Source organism: Oncorhynchus gorbuscha, linkage group LG07, assembly GCF_021184085.1.
Source record: "Oncorhynchus gorbuscha isolate QuinsamMale2020 ecotype Even-year linkage group LG07, OgorEven_v1.0, whole genome shotgun sequence".
In the NCBI taxonomy this organism is placed as follows: Eukaryota; Metazoa; Chordata; class Actinopteri; order Salmoniformes; family Salmonidae; genus Oncorhynchus; species Oncorhynchus gorbuscha.
Window position 1 is genome coordinate 78130725 of NC_060179.1, and position 19494 is coordinate 78150218.

Genomic DNA, 19494 nt, shown 5'->3' on the forward strand with positions numbered 1-19494 from the left:
CAAATCTTTCCCAAACATTAGGCTGCTTTTCTGGCCCTCCCTAGTCTTCATTTGCAACTCTCCATTTTGCAGCTTCTCTCATATCATATAAATAATTTCATTCAGAAGCTCAAGCTAGCAGCATCGAATAAACTTTGTAACGACAAACCCGCCAGTGTTCTCAAATCTGCGTCCCTGCTGTCGCACAGACAGTCAGACGGACAGACAGCCAGGAGCCAATATTATTAACCTTTACGACATGTATTTATCAGCTAAATTATACATCTCTATCACTCAATTTCTACAGCTGGATTCAAACTTGCAATCTTTGGAATCAGAGGCAGATACATATGCCCATCCGCCAAACCCGAATCCTACTTGAAGGTAACAGTGCTCACTGTTGCCCCTAGTGGCTGGTTCCCACGTCATCTCCCGACATCCTTAGACAGATGGATGTTGAATACTTGTATCTCGCGTGACCTAGCTGATTTGACGTGCGTACAGTTAGGCTCTGAAGCTTAATGCCAGATAACCTTGAATAATTAAAGAAAAACCTCAACGTAGCCAATAGATAAAACAAGAATGACACGTTTATGGATTTTTTCAAAGGTATTGTTTTGTCTTTATTCAAGCCGCTCGCCACATATAATGTTTCATGACCATAAACCGGCAGGTGATTAGTCAACCTGGTCATCACCAGTACGCTGATTTCTCCTCTGCGCCGCAAAGCCTGTAGGATTCCACTAAACATTCATTACCTATAACACATCTCTGCACTTTGCAAAATATCGTCATCTGAACTATTTCAGTTATCCGTTTTTCGGACTATTCTCTCATTATTGATATAATTTATTTTATTTCAGCAATTTGAGGTTTTTCTGTATAGCTGTCTATTGTCAGAGGGGCACATTATTCTGTTTTAATGTTCCTCCTGAATCTCTATGATACAAATAATAGTTTTTATTTAGTGTATTTTTCCCTTAAACAAAGCTGAAATGTGCTCAGTCTGAAGTGTATAAATACTGGTGAAATCAGTCACCAACATGGGTATGGTGGTGTAACAGAAAGATTCTGGTCCTTCTGTAGCACAGTTGGTAGAGCATGGCGTTTGTAACGCCAGGGTAGTGGGTTCGATTGACGGGACCACCCATACGTAGAATGTATGCACACATGACTGTAAGTCGCTTTGGATAAAAGCGTCTGCTAAAATGGCATATATTATATTATTATTATATTATTGGAATCCTTTGAATCAAGAGGCTTTGTGTTCAAATTACATTTATATATAAACATACATGATGTAGTAATGTATGTCAAATATTTAAGTTGAAAACTATGTTAAAAGCATACAACACATTTTTGTTTGCAGGGCATCACCTGTGAAATCTCATGTGAAAATCCACATGTGAAACTTCATGTGAAATATCATTACATGCGAACAGTTAAAAAAAACATGGTTTCACAGGATTTCATATGTGAAAATCCACATCAGCACATGTGAAATAATGTTTTTGTCAATTAAACTCTTTGTCCACTTTGTGTCCGGGACCAAAAAATGAGAAAATAAATAAATAAAGGCGTCGATGTCAAATAAAAAGGTTATATAATATTGGTAATGAAAATAATAAATAATATTGGTAATGAAAAGGAGGACTTTGCTCACTCTCACCCCGTCCTGGATGAGTCTAAACTCACGTTGAGCGCATCTAACTGGAGAGAGAGATATAAAATAAACATTGCTATGGCACCAGCCATCATTTAAAAAAAATCTCGCGCAGTTTGTCTGTCTAGAAGAGACGGCTTTCGGCACCTCAGGTGTTGAACTTGAACTGTTCCTTGATTTATGACACCGCTGGTATTCAATGTATGAGATGAATCAGACAGCTAAGACAATTACGTGTTATTGCACTATAATCTAATATGCCCGGTTTGGGTGCATCAGTCATATTTATTTTTATTAGGAAAACGCATCAGTTAAGTTTGTAACGATACATTTGGAGAGATATGGGCAATAGGCCTACTCATGTCTGCGTTTTACTGGTGGTGGGGAGGGATGATTACATCACCGCGCACATGGATATATCGTCTGAGCCAGGCGGGGCTCAGTTTGGTGTCCGGCAACGGCCAGTGCATCATCTAGCCCTAGACAACATGCGGACACCCAGAAACCAACAGGAACCAACTCTAAGACTAGTGAGAAAAAAGGATCTGACGCACTTTACGCACGGGAAAGCACAGTGGAAATGCAGCCAGTGCGAATCATGCTACTGACACCGCTGGGTCTGGTATAACGTTTTTGTTGAAAGTGCTTTGAAAGAACGTTTTTTTTTTGTTGCCTTGTTAAAACGGTGAAGGGCTACGTTCTATCCATTCAGACGCGTGTCATGGACTCTAAAGTTACGCAGCGAAACTCTCCTCTGGCTCAGGGCATCAACTTTCCTCTCTCAGACTGCAATCACCGGTTGCTATGGTGACTAAATTCCAGCCAGCTGAAACTTTTTGAGGCATGTTTTTTCGCGGAGTTTGAGAAACAGATCACCGGTTGGAGCGCGTGCGTGACGACGGGCGCTGGACTACGGGGTGCCACGGGACTCCACACGCACACACACACACTCACACCGAACCCCGGGGGAAAACGGATGATCGTTTCTATAAGGATTCTACTTTTTATATTGTACTCTATATCACTTGGAACTATTGTTACCAGATAGAGAGATGGATAACTCGTACTGTTTCCTGGCCATGTCCATGCTGGTTCTGTCCCTCGGGTTTAGGATAGAGGAGGGCATGTGCCAACACTACTACCTCCTCCGTCCCATCCCCAGCGACACTCTCCCTATAGTGGAGCTCAAAGAGGACCCAGACCCTGTCCTGGATCCGAAAGAACGGGACCTGAACGAGACCGAACTAAGATCCAACTTGGGTAGTCACTTCGACCCCCACTTCATGTCCATCACCCCGCCAGAGGATAAGTACTCGGGCAACGAGGACCTGGGCGACTCGGAGATGCGTCAGAAGCCATCCGTCGCGATGCCCAAAGAGATCAAAGCCATTGAGTTTGAGATCCAGCAAGGCAAGAAGCACAAGCCCAGTAAAAAACTCAGAAGAAGGCTGCAACTGTGGCTGTGGTCTTACACCTTCTGTCCAGTTGTTTATGCATGGAACGACCTCGGGAACAGATTCTGGCCGCGCTACGTGAAGGTGGGGAGCTGCTACACTAAGCGTTCTTGTTCGGTCCCTGAAGGGATGCTTTGCAAACCTGCCAAATCGGCCCATTTTACGATCTTAAGATGGAGGTGCCTGCAGAGAAAAGGAGGTCTGAAATGCGCTTGGATACCAGTTCAGTACCCCATTATATCTGAGTGCAAATGCTCCTGCTCGAACTGAAATAAACTGAAATGATTTTTTTGTTATTATTATTTCTTTAAAAAAAAATCATAGTTACATGATTGTTTTTTATATGCACTGCCAAGTGTAAGAATGTATATTTTATGTGTCTATGGCGCCATTAATTTTATGATGACACACTTTGTAGAAAGGTCAGTATTATTATTACAATATAACCAGCATCTACTGTATTTGTTGAACATATCTTGAATGTGATGTATCTTTATATTTATATTGAAGAAGAGCACTTCGCATTGCGAACCATTAAAATACTATTATTGAAGGACTTAACAGCTATATTCCATTGTTTGGGAAGAACAAATAAATACGTGGTTTTATTGACCTCTGATGTGGCAAAATTAGCCCAAATGTAACTTGAGCTTGTGAAACTGGATAAAGGGAAAGTTGGTGGGTAAATAATGTAAAATAAGAGTAACTGCCAACCTATTTATGCTTTATGTTTCATGTAGCCACAGTTCAAATAAACCCACACAGGTGACACTTGGGAAGGACTTTTTGTTTTGTTACAACTTTTGTTGGTTTACATCGCCTTTGTCCTCACATTGCAGTACATTTGGCCAGATTGTTTTTTTAGACTATATAAAAAAGAAATGGGCCTTACAGACTATGCAGACTGTGGTTGTGGGGAAAGTTTAGGGAACGTTTTAGTGTACTGTCTTTGATTATTCAGCTGCTGACCACACATATACATGTCTAACATGGAACCTTTCTGCTCTCAACATCTGTCCTGTAGCTACAGATATTGGCACATCTCAGTCCTCTTCCCTCTTTGTCCCCTTCCCTCTTGGGCCTCTTCCCTCTTGGGCCTCTTCCCTCTTGGGCCTCTTCCCTCTTGGGCCTCTTCCCTCTTGGGCCTCTTCCCTCTTGGTCCTCTTCCCTCTTCCCTCTTGGGCCTCTTCCCTCTTGGGACTCTTCCCTCTTGGGCCTCTTCCCTCTTGGGACTCTTCCCTCTTGGTCCTCTTCCCTCTTCCCTCTTGGGCCCCTTCCCTCTTGGACCTCTTCCCTCTTGGGCCTCTTCCCTCTTCCCTCTTGGGCCCCTTCCCTCTTGGACCTCTTCCCTCTTGGTCCTCTTCCCTCTTGGGCCTCTTCCCTCTTGGGCCTCTTCCCTCTTGGGCCTCTTCCCTCTTGGGCCTCTTCCCTCTTGGGCCTCTTCCCTCTTGGGCCTCTTCCCTCTTGGTCCTCTTCCCTCTTCCCTCTTGGGCCTCTTCCCTCTTGGGACTCTTCCCTCTTGGGCCTCTTCCCTCTTGGGACTCTTCCCTCTTGGTCCTCTTCCCTCTTCCCTCTTGGGCCCCTTCCCTCTTGGACCTCTTCCCTCTTGGGCCTCTTCCCTCTTCCCTCTTGGGCCCCTTCCCTCTTGGACCTCTTCCCTCTTGGTCCTCTTCCCTCTTGGGCCTCTTCCCTCTTGGGCCTCTTCCCTATTGGTCCTCTTCCCTATTGGTCCTCTTCCCTCTTGGTCCTCTTCCCTCTTGGTCCTCTTCCCTCTTGGGCCTCTTCCCTCTTGGGCCTCTTCCCTATTGGTCCTCTTCCCAATTGGGCCCCTTCCCTTCTTCCTTTATTCCGCTTAGTAGGTGCTCTGTGGGTACACTGGTGATTCATTTTCCCTATTCTCCTCAGCCCTTTTCCTGGTTGCTCTCCTCAAACCCCTGATGGCAAGTCTAACTTCATCTCCAAAGGCCTTGAACCAACAATCCTGCAGTTATATGGCAAAGTCACCACCTCAAGTGCCAGAAAGGTCCAGACACTTTGGCAGACAGAGGTATTCTACACTATAATAGCCTAGACATGAGTAGGATGCTTTGTTGTTGTTTGTGTATTATACCACTCAGTCCTATTGAGTATTCTCATCGCACCTGGACACCGTTTTGAGAAAGATTAGACAGTTAAACACACTGAAAGACACTAGTCCTTTTTCAAACCTACTGCTTGTGACCTGCTGCTGCTGCTGCTGCTACAAAATGAATGAACTATCTAGAGACTACTTTCAATAAGTGTGAATTCTATCAGAAAACTTCCCTTGTGTGATGAGAATGGGGAAAACCCACACTCACTGACACACGTGTTTTTCAAACCTCGGCTGCTGCTACCAACTGAAGAGACTATAGCTTCAGTGAATGTGGACTTTTCTCTTTTATAACCTGCCTTTATAACGCTATGGATATAGCGTATATATGCACAAATACCATTAAGTTAAGTTCAGCACACCAATCTTTCATTCAATCAGAATGACTTTTATTCACAGTTCAAATACAGGTACTGTTTTACTGCGTGTGAAATAGAAAGTGTGGAATGGAAGCAAGCCAATGTGAGTCCACAGGCAAGCCAGGAGCTCATAACAACATGAGCAGGACCTGGTCTGGGCAGCACTGTTTCATTTCATTACACTACCTCTTGATGAAAGCTACTACTGGAGCCTTTTACTAATTCAATACACGTTATATTTGACTGTACACGTTGTTTCAGGAAAGGGGAGCGAGATGAATGACATTTTCTGTCTGTAGAGACACCCGTTGCCTGCCAGGGACTTGTTTTTCTATATGCCCGTGTGCTTAGAGTACGCCTGCTTTGAGAGGGGTGCAAAGCCCAGACACACCTTTTGATTATTTCTAACAAGTGTAAGTGAAGTTTTCCTGCTTTCTCCAGATCTTCTTCTTTTTCTTCTTCATTTCAACAGTTTTCTGAAGCAGCAGCGAAGCTTTTATGTGTGAACCTTTTGGAGTCACGAACCAAAGTAATCAAACAAGGACTGTGAAACTAAAGTAGAAGAACATACGCCATAGTATGTGGTTATACTATACCAATACTACATTATACTATATCAATATGAGTACCCTAAGAACTTTACTGGAGTAACACAGACAGGGCAGCCAATAAATGTGTGGTCCTTCTGTAGCTCAGTTGGTAGAGCATGGCGCTTGTAACGCCAGGGTAGTGGGTTCGATCCCCGGGACCACCCATACGTAGAATGTATGCACACATGACTGTAAGTAGCTTTAGATAAAAGCGTCTGCTAAATGGCATATATTATTATTATTATTATTATTATAAATGTATTTCATTATTTATGTGGTCAAGAAGTTCAGGACATTTTATTTGGCTATATAACTACAGCACCAATAACGTCCACATGTACACGAACAACAACGCGAGGTGCCTTATATTGATAATAGTGATGGGATCAATTTATAATTTATAACTTCAACCGGCTTGTTTATTATAATGTAGGGGTGTAACCTGGATTGCCTAGTGCAGGGAAGCAGTGGTGTGGTCTCACTTCACCTGCTCGACGCCAGCTCCATATTTGCGTCTCAAATGGTACCTTATTCCTTATATTGTGCACTAAAAAGGGAACACGGTATCATTTGGGACACATCCCATGCCGCTATGCCCTGACAGTTGGGAAGGCTCAATGTAAAGGGATTATAAATTAAATACCTTCATTTTCAGATTCCTTCATTTAAGCTGCATGGCGCCTCAAATACATACTGGGGCTGGAGGGATGATCACATGTAAAACATTTAAATGTTTTTTTAAAACAGTCTTGCTGCTCGGGTTATGTCAGGTCTGAGAGAGAGAGAGAGAGAGAGAGAGAGAGAGAGAGAGAGAGAGAGAGAGAGAGAGAGAGAGAGAGAGAGAGAGAGAGAGAGAGAGAGAGAGAGAGAGAAAGAGAGAGAGAGGGGGAGAGAGGCGACTTCACTCTCCTCACCAGCCAGAGAGACAGAGAGAGAGAGGACAGTGAGTTTTTTTTGCCAGTGTTAAAAGTGTTGAGTACTTTTCTGACACAAATCTTTAATGGGAATGGAATGTGGAGCTCAGAGTCATGTCCTCGTGTTTTAATAGTGCTGATTCCACATCCTTTAACACCGTGTCATGATGATCGTCAGGCACGTGCACAGATAGGAGATAGGGCACATGTCCCTATGCCCTTCCAATCTCCAAAGTGCCCTTTTCGGTGGTGGTATAATCCCCCCCCCCTCCCCCCAAAACATGTTTTGTTGTTTTTATATAGATTTTGCCATTGTTCTGAGATTATTGCCTGCAAGTCGTCGTTAAATTCCCATCGATGCTTCAGAACCAACAAGTTGCGCATCTTGATTGTTGACCAATGGCCAGTCATCAGCATTGGCATGCAAAGGCAGGCGCTCATATCCACTCTAGTGACCAGAAATAACTAGTTTAATTTCTTCCAATTTTGCAAAAACAGAGTAGGCCTACGTTTATCATCCATATAAAATACAGTTTAGCAATCTACTACCGACTCATCTTTGCCAGAACTACAGGTTACCTGGTTATTTGATTTATAATTGTCTTATTTCAGATAGGCCTCGTTTGGGTGGCTACTGGCTATATGTCTAAAGATAAGCAGCTGTAAAATCGCACTGCCATCAATATTATGGGATGAACATATTCTGGCGAATTTATTATGATATTTGTGAGGAAAAACAGGGCTACCCGGCTGGCAACGAGCACTCTGCAGATAGGCTGCCCTCCAACGTGTGAGGGCGCGGTGCAGACAGAACCTGCTATCCATCTGATCCGGCAACCACTGCTACAAGTAGGTCGTATGCTTTTTTTTTGCTCTTGTGGATTCCAGAGAAGAGACATGATACAGTATAACCATTGTTGATATTGGCTGCTAACATGAATGACTTTCAGCTCCAAATGCAGCAGTACAGCTATTTCATTTAAAACAATTCATTTCTGTCGTCTATCTTGGGTTTTGAAAACACGTCACCGTTCATAGCTGTAATGACAGGCTACATTAGCGCAACAATTATTACATTTACATTTAAGTCATTTAGCAGACGCTCTTATCCAGAGCGACTTACAAATTGGTGCATTCACCTTATGACATCCAGTGGAACAGCCACTTTACAATAGTGCATCTAAATATTTTAAGGGGGGTGAGAAGGATTACTTTATCCTATCCTAGGTATTCCTTAAAGAGGTGGGGTTTCAGGTGTCTCCGGAAGGTGGTGATTGACTCCGCTGTCCTGGCGTCGTGAGGGAGTTTGTTCCACCATTGGGGAGCCAGAGCAGTGAACAGTTTTGACTGGGCTGAGCGGGAACTGTACTTCCTCAGTGGTAGGGAGGCGAGCAGGCCAGAGGTGGATGAACGCAGTGCCCTTATTTGGGTGTAGGGCCTGATCAGAGCCTGGAGATTATAAGCGCGAGTGCGCTTTGTGCACACGTGCATGTGCGTGTGCGGGGGTCGCAAGTTTTGAACCACTCATTTTCACAGGTTTGGAGTCAAACATTTTGCAAACCACTGGAATACATGAGTGTAACAAATTGAGTTGGGTTGGATATAGTAATGATAGACTACAGTATTTCTTACCACAACCCTGGGAAGTAGGGGTGCTGTGTGTACTAATAATAGCTTCCCCATGTCGGCGAAAACATTGCAGCACCCCCACCCCCAAACCTCTCCCTAAAATCTTCTATTTTGACTGAAAGTGTGTTGGTTATTGTTAATAATTGCTGAATTTACTCCAGTTCACAAATATTTGACTTCTCAGATGGTGCTGCTTTCCCCTCTTCTTGTAATCATTGGTCAATGACGCTGTTGTGTGAATTTGCCTTTTTTTCTTTTTTTTGTTGAGCACATGCCCTCCAAAGGGCCTGTGTCATGATGTTTTCGGTTTCTTTTTTCTTTCTTTAATTGGATCATATCTCTTTCAATTCCTGGATCGGACTCAATGACCCCCCCCCTCCCCCACTGCACTAAACTACTATCGAATAAGAATAATACTACTTCCACCTTTAATTGCCTCTTCAAAGTTCAAAGCCTGTTTTATCCCCAACTTCACTTTTACAGAATTGCAGTGATTTCATTGATGATGTCAACTAGCTTGTTATGTCCACAACCATTTGAATGAGGTTAACAAGTCAAGGGAATTTTCCCTACCTTTGTATGCTGTTGCAATTTACTCTTACATCTAGCTATCAATAACATCTAAAACTTTAAATTCCATCCTCATCAAATAGTTTTTCACTTCAATTAGTTTCCACAATAAGCACCTGAAATCTTGCTCTGATGTCTCTTTGTCCTATTTCCCAAATCCACTCATAGCCCAGGTCATTGGAGCTCTCTTTCAAAAGCCCATCTTGTTTTGCTTTCAATCATCAAGGATGGAGAGAGGTGGAAGCGAAGGAGGGATAGAGGAAGGGAGTGAGGTGGAAGCGAAGGAGGGATAGAGGAAGGGAGTGAGGTGGAAGCGAAGGAAGGATAGAGGAAGGGAGTGAGGTGGAAGCGAAGGAGGAGGGATAGAGGAAGGGAGTGAGGTGGAAGCGAAGGAGGGATAGAGGAAGGGAGTGAGGTGGAAGCGAAGGAGGGATAGAGGAAGGGAGTGAGGTGGAAGCGAAGGAGGGATAGAGGAAGGGAGTGAGGTGGAAGCGAAGGAGGGATAGAGGAAGGGAGTGAGGTGGAAGCGAAGGAGGGATAGAGGAAGGGAGTGAGGTGGAAGCGAAGGAGGGATAGAGGAAGGGAGTGAGGTGGAAGCGAAGGAGGGATAGAGGAAGGGAGTGAGGTGGAAGCGAAGGAGGGATAGAGGAAGGGAGTGAGGTGGAAGCGAAGGAGGGATAGAGGAAGGGAGTGAGGTGGAAGCGAAAGAGGGATAGAGGAAGGGAGTGAGATGGAAGCGAAGGAGGGATAGAGGAAGGGAGTGAGGTGGAAGCGAAGGAGGGATAGAGGAAGGGAGTGAGGTGGAAGCGAAGGAGGGATAGAGGAAGGGAGTGAGGTGGAAGCGAAGGAGGGATAGAGGAAGGGAGTGAGGTGGAAGCGAAAGAGGGATAGAGGAAGGGAGTGAGATGGAAGGGAAGGAGGGATAGAGGAAGGGAGTGAGGTGGAAGCGAAGGAGGGATAGAGGAAGGGAGTGAGGTGGAAGCGAAGGAGGGATAGAGGAAGGGAGTCAGGTGGAAGCGAAGGATGGATAGAGGAAGGGAGTGAGGTGGAAGCGAAGGAGGGATAGAGGAAGGGAGTGAGGTGGAAGCGAAGGAGGGATAGAGGAAGGGAGTGAGGTGGAAGCGAAGGAGTGATAGAGGAGAAGGTGGGTTCTTGGGTTTCAAACAGACCGTTATCGGTGGAGGGTTAGGCAGGTATGCAGGCCGAGGTCAGACCAGGCTTTGATGTCTGTGTGCTTGTGTGTGTGTGCGCTTGTGTTGTGTGGTGGTTGGCACTGCCAGGTCTGATAGGGAATGCCATCCGTCATGGCAGCTTCTGTGTCAGGATTCTCAGCGCTCCATTCATACACCAGAGATGGCAAAACAGACAGTCTTCTGAGGTTTCAAGAGTGAGCCATCTTTAGCTCAGCGAAGAGGGCAAAATAACATAGAATGTTATCACCAAACTTTTAGAAGTAACCCTTATCACGAACAGAAGTGTTCAAAACGTTCATTTGTTCATGCAAAGCAAAGGGAAATGATGGTATAGTTTTGAAACACACTTAAACTAAACATGGTAGGTGATACATTACATGCGACATTCCTCACACTGATCATTCAATGAATACAATTAAAACCTAAATTCTCATTAGATAAAGTTTTATTGTTCCTTTCACATAATTATAACACATAAAAAGAGGTCACAGATGATGAAATGTATTTATATATATATATAAATATATATTTATTTATTCTCCGGACATCAGACAGTGTCTTCATATTACTTCAAGCACGCACCTCTACTGTTTCGGTTCAGTAGGAAAATATAGCCGTTATAGCCGAGTTTCCCTTTAACCATTCTATAGCTGGCGGTCACATCTAGTGGCAAAGGAGGAATTCACACAGAGGGAAACTCACACGCACACGCACATGCACACGCACACGCACACGCACACGCACACGCACACACACACACACACACACACACACACACACACACACACACACACACACACACACACACACACATACTGACCATGTAGCCTCACTCCACCATATATTCTCCTAGCTCTACGTCAGTCACCTCAACTGCGCTCATCGGACGGTCCAAAATATTTGCTTACTACACACCTATTTTCAAACATTCCCAGTTGTATGAATAATTTATATTGGAGAAAAGCTGGCGTTCCTTCTCTTTGCACAGAGCTGAGAACGCTAAGCAATTATCTCTTCAGAATATTAATGAGGGTTTGAGTCTCTCTGGGCAGACTGTCATCTTTCAGACCCAAACAGACTGACAGACACACACCTAGGGAGAAGTTCTCACAAGTAAGCTATGAGCCCTTTACGCAGCCCCACTGAACACTTTACGAAGCCCCTATGAACACTTTACGAAGCCCCTATGAACACTTTACGAAGCCCTTATGAGCCCTTTACGCAGCCCCTATGAAGTGGATGGCTCGGTTGGTTGAGGGATGGTGCTTTCAACACCAGAGGTGTGGGTTTGACTCCTGCCCTAGCAGAACCCCAGTGATTATACTTCTCTGACCTCGAGGGTGACGTTAAGCTGCTACAGCCCGTTGTTATTTACTCACAATGACTGGCATGTTAGCCTTATTGTTATCCCTGATACCGAAATACACACACACACACACACACACACACGCACGCACACACGCACGCACGCACGCACGCACACACACACACACACACACACACACACACACACACACACACACACACACACACACACACACACACACACACACACACACACACACACACACACACACACACACACACACACACACACACACACACACACACACACACACACACCTGCCCATCCCGATTGTCTCTCTCCAATATTCCGTTGTGTTAATCTCGCCATATACCACACGGTCACAATGAGCTTGTGTTCTCTAGGACTTCATTTCCATTACTTCGTTCTCTGCCAGAGAATAGACAGATACACGACTGGATCGACCTGAAATGAACCTTAGAGTAGTGGTGGGGAGATAGAGAGAGACACAGCTTTTGTACTAATTAGGTTTAAGTTAGTTCTTCAACGTATTTGATATACTGTTAGTCATTTCAAGTGATTGGAAGTGATTGGAATGTTATAATGTTATAATGTTATAATGTTAACAGAGCTGCACATCGCCACTAGAGGGAGGATAATGCTGTAGGAGTAACAGGGACTGCTACCCAGAGAAAAAGAGAGCGACAGGGAGGGTCAGAGAGAGAGAAACAGAGGGTAAGAAAGACAAAATGAGAGGGTTAGAGAGAGAGAGAGAGTCAGAGAGAGAGAGGGTCAGAGAGAGAGAGGGTCAGAGAGAGAGAGAGAGGGTCAGAGAGAGAGAGAGAGGGTCAGAGAGAGAGAGAGAGAGAGAGAGAGAGGGTCAGAGAGAGAGAGAGAGAGAGGGTCAGAGAGAGAGAGAGAGAGGGTCAGAGAGAGAAACAAAGAGGTTCAGTGAGATAGAAACAGAAAGGGTCAGAGAGTTAGAGGAAATTGAGTGTCCTGGAAGCCTGTGGCTTTAGCGAGGGGCTTTGTGTGGGCTTAATAACTGTGTCTGTCTCCCCCTGTGACAGACAAGACGACATGCTAGACAACCTCACCTCAGGATCTGGCGGTAAACCTTCCCATCCCTCTGAGCCACTGAGACAATTATAACATCAGGTCCTGGGATGCCTACTGAACTCTATTACTGACCTCAGAGGGAGGCGAATGCCCACTACTAATGCTTTAAAAGGCTGACTCCAACTAACTAATTATTTAATATGCTGGCTCCAACTAACTAATTATTTAATATGCTGGCTCCAACTAACTAATTATTTAATATGCTGGCTCCAACTAACTAATTATTTAATATGCTGACTCCAACTAACTAATTATTTAATATGCTGGCTCCAACTAACTAATTATTTAATATGCTGGCTCCAACTAACTAATTATTTAATATGCTGGCTCCAACTAACTAATTATTTAATATGCTGGCTCCAACTAACTAATTATTTAATATGCTGGCTCCAACTAACTAATTATTTAATATGCTGGCTCCAACTAACTAATTATTTAATATGCTGGCTCCAACTAACTAATGATTTAATATGCTGGCTCCAACTAACTAATGATTTAATATGCTGGCTCCAACTAACTAATGATTTAATATGCTGGCTCCAACTAACTAATGATTTAATATGCTGGCTCCAACTAACTAATTATTTAATATGCTGGCTCCAACTAACTAATGATTTAATATGCTGGCTCCAACTAACTAATGATTTAATATGCTGGCTCCAACTAACTAATGATTTAATATGCTGGCTCCAACTAACTAATGATTTAATATGCTGGCTCCAACTAACTAATTATTTAATATGCTGACTCCAACTAACTAATTATTTAATATGCTGGCTCCAACTAACTAATTATTTAATATGCTGGCTCCAACTAACTAATGATTTAATATGCTGACTCCAATTCTATTATAAAGCCTAGATCAATTATATAAAAGAATGATGGAAAAAAAAACATTTGAGTATTTTAAATGAAATTGTGATCTTAAAACCAAATTCAATTGGCGTAAATCATCCCAAAACAATTTGATGTTGCCAATTATTTTAATGATTACTTAACTGGCAATGTGGGCAAATTATGCAGGAAATGGCAACAACTGCCAGTGAGCCAATCGTATTCATGCATAACAAAAACAAATAGTGGATGAAAAGCATTGTAACATTAGTGTGGGAGAGATGGACAAATTATTATCGATCGATAATGACAAACCTTGTCACGTTCTGACCTTTATTTCCTTTGTTTTGTCGTTATTTAGTATGGTCAGGGCGTGAGTTGGGGTGGGCAGTCTATGTTTGTTTTTCTATGATTTGGGGATTTGTATGTTTCGGCCTAGTATGGTTCTCAATCAGAGGCAGGTGTTACGCCTTGGTCATTGTATTTTGTGTTTTTGTTATATGTTAGTTTATGTGTTTATGTCTCTTCTTTCAACAGACGAACGCCGTTACAGCAGGTGTCATTAGTTAGGTAGCCTGGGTTTCACTGTGTGTTTGTGGGTGTTTGTGTCCGTGTCTCTGTTGTTCACCACACGGTACTGTTTTGGGTTTTGTTTGTTCCACGTTTATTGTTTTTTGTATTTAGTTGTTCATGTGTAGTATTTCTTATTAAGAACCATTGACACTTACCACGCCGCACATTGGTCCTCCGATCCTTCCCGCCTCTCCTCTTCGGAAGAAGAGGAGGAAATCCCTTACAAACCTCCTGGCATTGACAACTTAGCTGGAAAGCTACTGAGGATAGTAGCTGACTATGGCCACGTTCATATCTTTGATCTGACTATACAGGAAGGAGTTGGTCCTCAGGCCTGGAGGGAAGCCAGAGTCATTCCACTACCCAGGAGTAGTAATGCAGCCTTTACCGGTTCTAACAGCAGACCTCTCAGCTTGCTGCCAGCTCGTTGGTAAACTGTTGCAAAAAAATGGTGTTTGACAAAATATAATGTTATTTCTCTGTAAACAAATCAACAACAGACTTTCAGCATGCTTTTAGAGAAGGGCACTCAACATGTACCGCAGTTACACAAATGACTGATGATTGGTTGAAATAAATTGCTAATAAGAAGCTTGTGGGAGCTGTAAATCAAATCAAATCAAATCACATTTTATTTGTCACATACACATGGTTAGCAGATGTTAATACGAGTGTAGCGAAATGCTTGTGCTTCTAGTTCCGACAATGCAGTGATAACCAACAAGTAATCTAACTAACAATTCCAAAACTACTGTCTTATACACAGTGTAAGGGGATAAAGAATATGTACATAAGGATATATGAATGAGTGATGGTACAGAGCAGCATACAGTAGATGGTATCGAGTACAGTATATACATATGAGATGAGTATGTAGACAAAGTAAACAAAGTGGCATAGTTAAAGTGGCTAGTGATACATGTATTACATAAGGATGCAGTCGATGATATAGAGTACAGTATGTACGTATGCATATGAGATGAATAATGTAGGGTAAGTAACATATATAAGGTAGCATTGTTTAAAGTGGCTAGTGATATATTTACATCATTTCCCATCAATTCCCATTATTAAAGTGGCTGGAGTTGGGTCAGTGTCAATGTGAGTGTGTTGGCAGCAGCCACTCAATGTTAGTGGTGGCTGTTTAACAGTCTGATGGCCTTGAGATAGAAGCTGTTTTTCAGTCTCTCGGTCCCAGCTTTGATACACCTGTACTGACCTCGCCTTCTGGATGATAGCGGGGTGAACAGGCAGTGGCTCGGGTGGTTGATGTCCTTGATGATCTTTATGGCCTTCCTGTAACATCGGGTGGTGTAGGTGTCCTGGAGGGCAGGTAGTTTGCCCCCGGTGATGCGTTGTGCAGACCTCACTACCCTCTGGAGAGCCTTACGGTTGAGGGCAGAGCAGTTGCCGTACCAGGTGGTGATACAGCCCGCCAGGATGCTCTCAATTGTGCATCTGTAGAAGTTTGTGAGTGCTTTTGGTGACAAGACGAATTTCTTCAGCCTCCTGAGCTTGAAGAGGCGCTGCTGCGCCTTCTTCACGACGCTGTCAGTGTGAGTGGACCAATTCAGTTTGTCTGTGATGTGTATGCCGAGGAACTTAAAACTTGCTACCCTCTCCACTACTGTTCCATCGATGTGGATAGGGGGGTGTTCCCTCTGCTGTTTCCTGAAGTCCACAATCATCTCCTTAGTTTTGTTGACGTTGAGTGTGAGGTTATTTTCCTGACACCACACTCCGAGGGCCCTCACCTCCTCCCTGTAGGCCGTCTTGTCGTTGTTGGTAATCAAGCCTACCACTGTTGTGTCGTCCGCAAACTTGATGATTGAGTTGGAGGCTTGCCTGGCCACGCAGTCGTGGGTGAACAGGGAGTACAGGAGAGGGCTCAGAACGCCCCCTTGTGGGGCCCCCGTGTTGAGAATCAGCGGGGAGGAGATGTTGTTGCCTACCCTCACCACCTGGTAGCGGCCCGTCAGGAAGTCCAGTACCCAGTTGCACAGGGCGGGTCGAGACCCAGGGTCTCGAGCTTGATGACGAGCTTGGAGGGTACTATGGTGTTGAATGCCGAGCTGTATCGACATAACCTGAAAGGCCACTCAGCAAGGAAGAAGCCACTGCTCCTAAACCGCCATAGAAAAGCCACGGTTTGCAACTGCACATGGTGACAAAGATCATACTTTTTGGAGAAATGTCCTCCTGTCAGATGAAACAAAAATAGAACTGTTTGTGATGCAAGCCGAAGAACGCCATCCCAACCATGAAGCACGGGGGTGGCAGCATCATGTTGTGGGGGTGCTTTGCTGCAGGAGGGACTGGTGCACTTCAAAAAATAGATGGCATCATGAGGGATGAAACTTATGTGGATATATTGAAGCAACATCTCAAGACATCCGTCAGGAAGTTGAAGCTTGGTGGCAAATGGGTCTTCCAAATGGACAATGACCTCAAGCATACTTGAGCTTAATGGCTGAAGGACAACAAAGTCAAGGTATTGAAGTGGCTGTGACAAAGCCCTGACCTCAATCCTATAGAAAATGTGTGGGCAGAACTGAAAAAGCGTGTGCGAGCAAGGAGGCCTACAAACCTGACTGAGTTACAACAGCTCTGTCAGGAGGAATGGGCCAAAATTCACCCAACTTATTGTGGGAAGCTTGTGGAAGGTTACCTGAAACATTTGACCCAAGTTAAACAATTTAAACGCAATGCTACCAAATACTAATTAAGTGTGTGTAAACTTCTGACCCACTGGGAATGTGATGAAAGCAATAAAAGCTGAAATAAATCATTCTCTCTACTATTATTCTGACATATCACATTCTTAAAATAAAGTGGTGATCCTAACTGACCTAAGACAGGGAATTTTTACTAGGATTAAATATCAGGAATTGTGAAAAATAAATCCATTTGGCTAAGGTGTATGTAAACTTCCGACTTCAACTGTATTTGTCTAAGGTGTATGTAACCTTCTGACTTCAACTATATTTGTCTAAGGTGTATGTAACCTTCCGACTTTAGAAGGTCTCGCTGTGACATCCGACTTTTCCCAACCCTGCTGCTCCATACCTTTCATAGGGGTGTCATAACCTGTCATAGGGGTGTCATAACCTGTCATAGCGGTGTCATAGGAGTGGTGGAGCCAGTCTGTGTGTATGTGTGTGTCTCAATGGAAGGGCTGACTCAGCATCTCCATATCAAGTGTTCAAAAAACTCCACCTCAAAATCAGACATGCCTCAGTTATGGTCAGCATTCCTGAACAGTGATACAAGCTGTGATACAATGATCTTTGTGTGTGTTTAACTCTACTTGTGGGGCCCAGTAGAATAGTAAAGAATAGTAACAAAACATTTGACCAACTGGTGACATTTTGTTTGTCCCCATAAGGTCAAATGCTATTTCTAGGGGTTTAGGGTTAATGTTAGAATAAGTGTTAGAATTGTCTAAGTAATCCGCCAGAACCGCCATTCAGCCAGAACCGCCATTCAGCCAGGATCTGCCATTCAGCCAGGATCTGCCAGAACCGCCAGTCAGCCAAGATCTGCCAGAGCCATCAACATGCCTTCCTCTCAGTCCTGAGCTTCCTCTCAGTCTTGAGCTTCCTCTCAGTCCTGAGCTACCTCTCAGTCTTGAGCTACCTCTCAGTCTTGAGCTACCCCTCAGTCTTGAGCTACCCCTCAGTCTTGAGCTACCCCTCAGTCCTGAGCTACCTCAGTCCCGAGCTGACCCTCAGTCCGGAGCTGCCCTTCAGCCCGGTGGGGCCCTCTGTTGGGGTGCTTAGGCCAAGGTCGGTGGCGAGGGTCGCCACTCGAAGGACGCTAAGTAAGCAGACTAAGACTATGTTGGAGTGGGGTCCATGTCCCGCGCCAGAGCCGCCACCGTGGACAGACGCCCACCCAGACCCTCCCGTATGGATTTAGGTGTGCGGGCGGGAGTCTGCACCTTTGGGGGGGGGGTGTACTGTCACGCTCTGGCCTTAGTATTTTGTGTTTTCTTTATTATTGTGGTTAGGCCAGGGTGTGATATGGGTGATTATGTGTTTGTCTTGTCTAGGGGTTTTGTAGATTGATGGGGTTGTGTGTAGTATACTATTCTAGGTAAGTCTATGGTTGCCTGGAGTGGTTCTCAATCAGAGGCAGGTGTTTATCGTTGTCTCTGATTGGGAACCATATTTAGGCAGCCATATTCTTTGAGTATTTCGTGGGTGATTGTTTCCTGTCTTTGTGGTTGTTGCACCAGTCACGTTTCTTGTTTTGTATATTTTTCTATTTTTCATCTTTCAATAAAAATGTTTATGAATAACCACGCTGCATTTTGGTCCTCCTCTCTTTCACCAGAAGAAAACCGTAACAGAATCACCCACCACAACAGGACAAAGCGGCGTGGTGACAGGCAGCGGCAGCAGGAGCAGCGAATGTGTTGTCTAGGTTATATACAGTCTGGTCTAGGTAATATACAGTGTTGTCAAGGTAATACACAGTCTGGTCTAGGTAATATACAGTCTGGTCTAGGTAATATACAGTGTTGTCTAGGTAATATACAGTCTGGTCTATGTAATATACAGTCTGGTCTAGGTAATCAACAGTCTGGTCTAGGTAATATATAGTGTTGTCTTGGTAATATACAGTCTGGTCTAGGTAATATACAGTGTTGTCTAGGTAATATACAGTGTTGTCTATGTAATATACAGTGTTGTCTAGGTAATACACAGTCTGGTATAGGTAATATACAGTGTTGTCTAGGTAATACACAGTCTGGTCTAGGTAATATACAGTGTTGTCTTGGTAATACACAGTCTGATCTCGGTAATATACAGTGTTGTCTAGGTAATATACATTGTTGTCTAGGTAATATACAGTGTTGTCTAGGTAATATACAGTCTGGTCTATGTAATATACAGTCTGGTCTAGGTAATATACAGTGTTGTCTTGGTAATACACAGTATGGTCTCGGTAATATACAGTGTTGTCTAGGTAATATACATTGTTGTCTAGGTAATATACAGTGTTGTCTAGGTAATATACAGTCTGGTCTATGTAATATACAGTCTGGTCTAGGTAATATACAGTGTTGTCTTGGTAATACACAGTATGGTCTCGGTAATATACAGTGTTGTCTCGGTAATATACAGTGTTGTCTCGGTAATATACAGTCTGGTCTAGGTAATATACAGTGTTGTCTC

General features: G+C 43.8%; 1 protein-coding gene across 1 annotated transcript; it reads left to right on the plus strand.

The window, feature by feature from the left end:
- Positions 1–2101: 2101 nt before the first annotated feature.
- On the plus strand, positions 2102–3872 carry LOC124039373 (noggin-3-like). The gene has a single exon (XM_046355336.1). It carries the CDS (start codon positions 2695–2697, stop codon positions 3364–3366), a length of 672 nt encoding a protein of 223 aa, XP_046211292.1. The 5' UTR covers positions 2102–2694; the 3' UTR covers positions 3367–3872.
- Positions 3873–19494: the final 15622 nt, after the last annotated feature.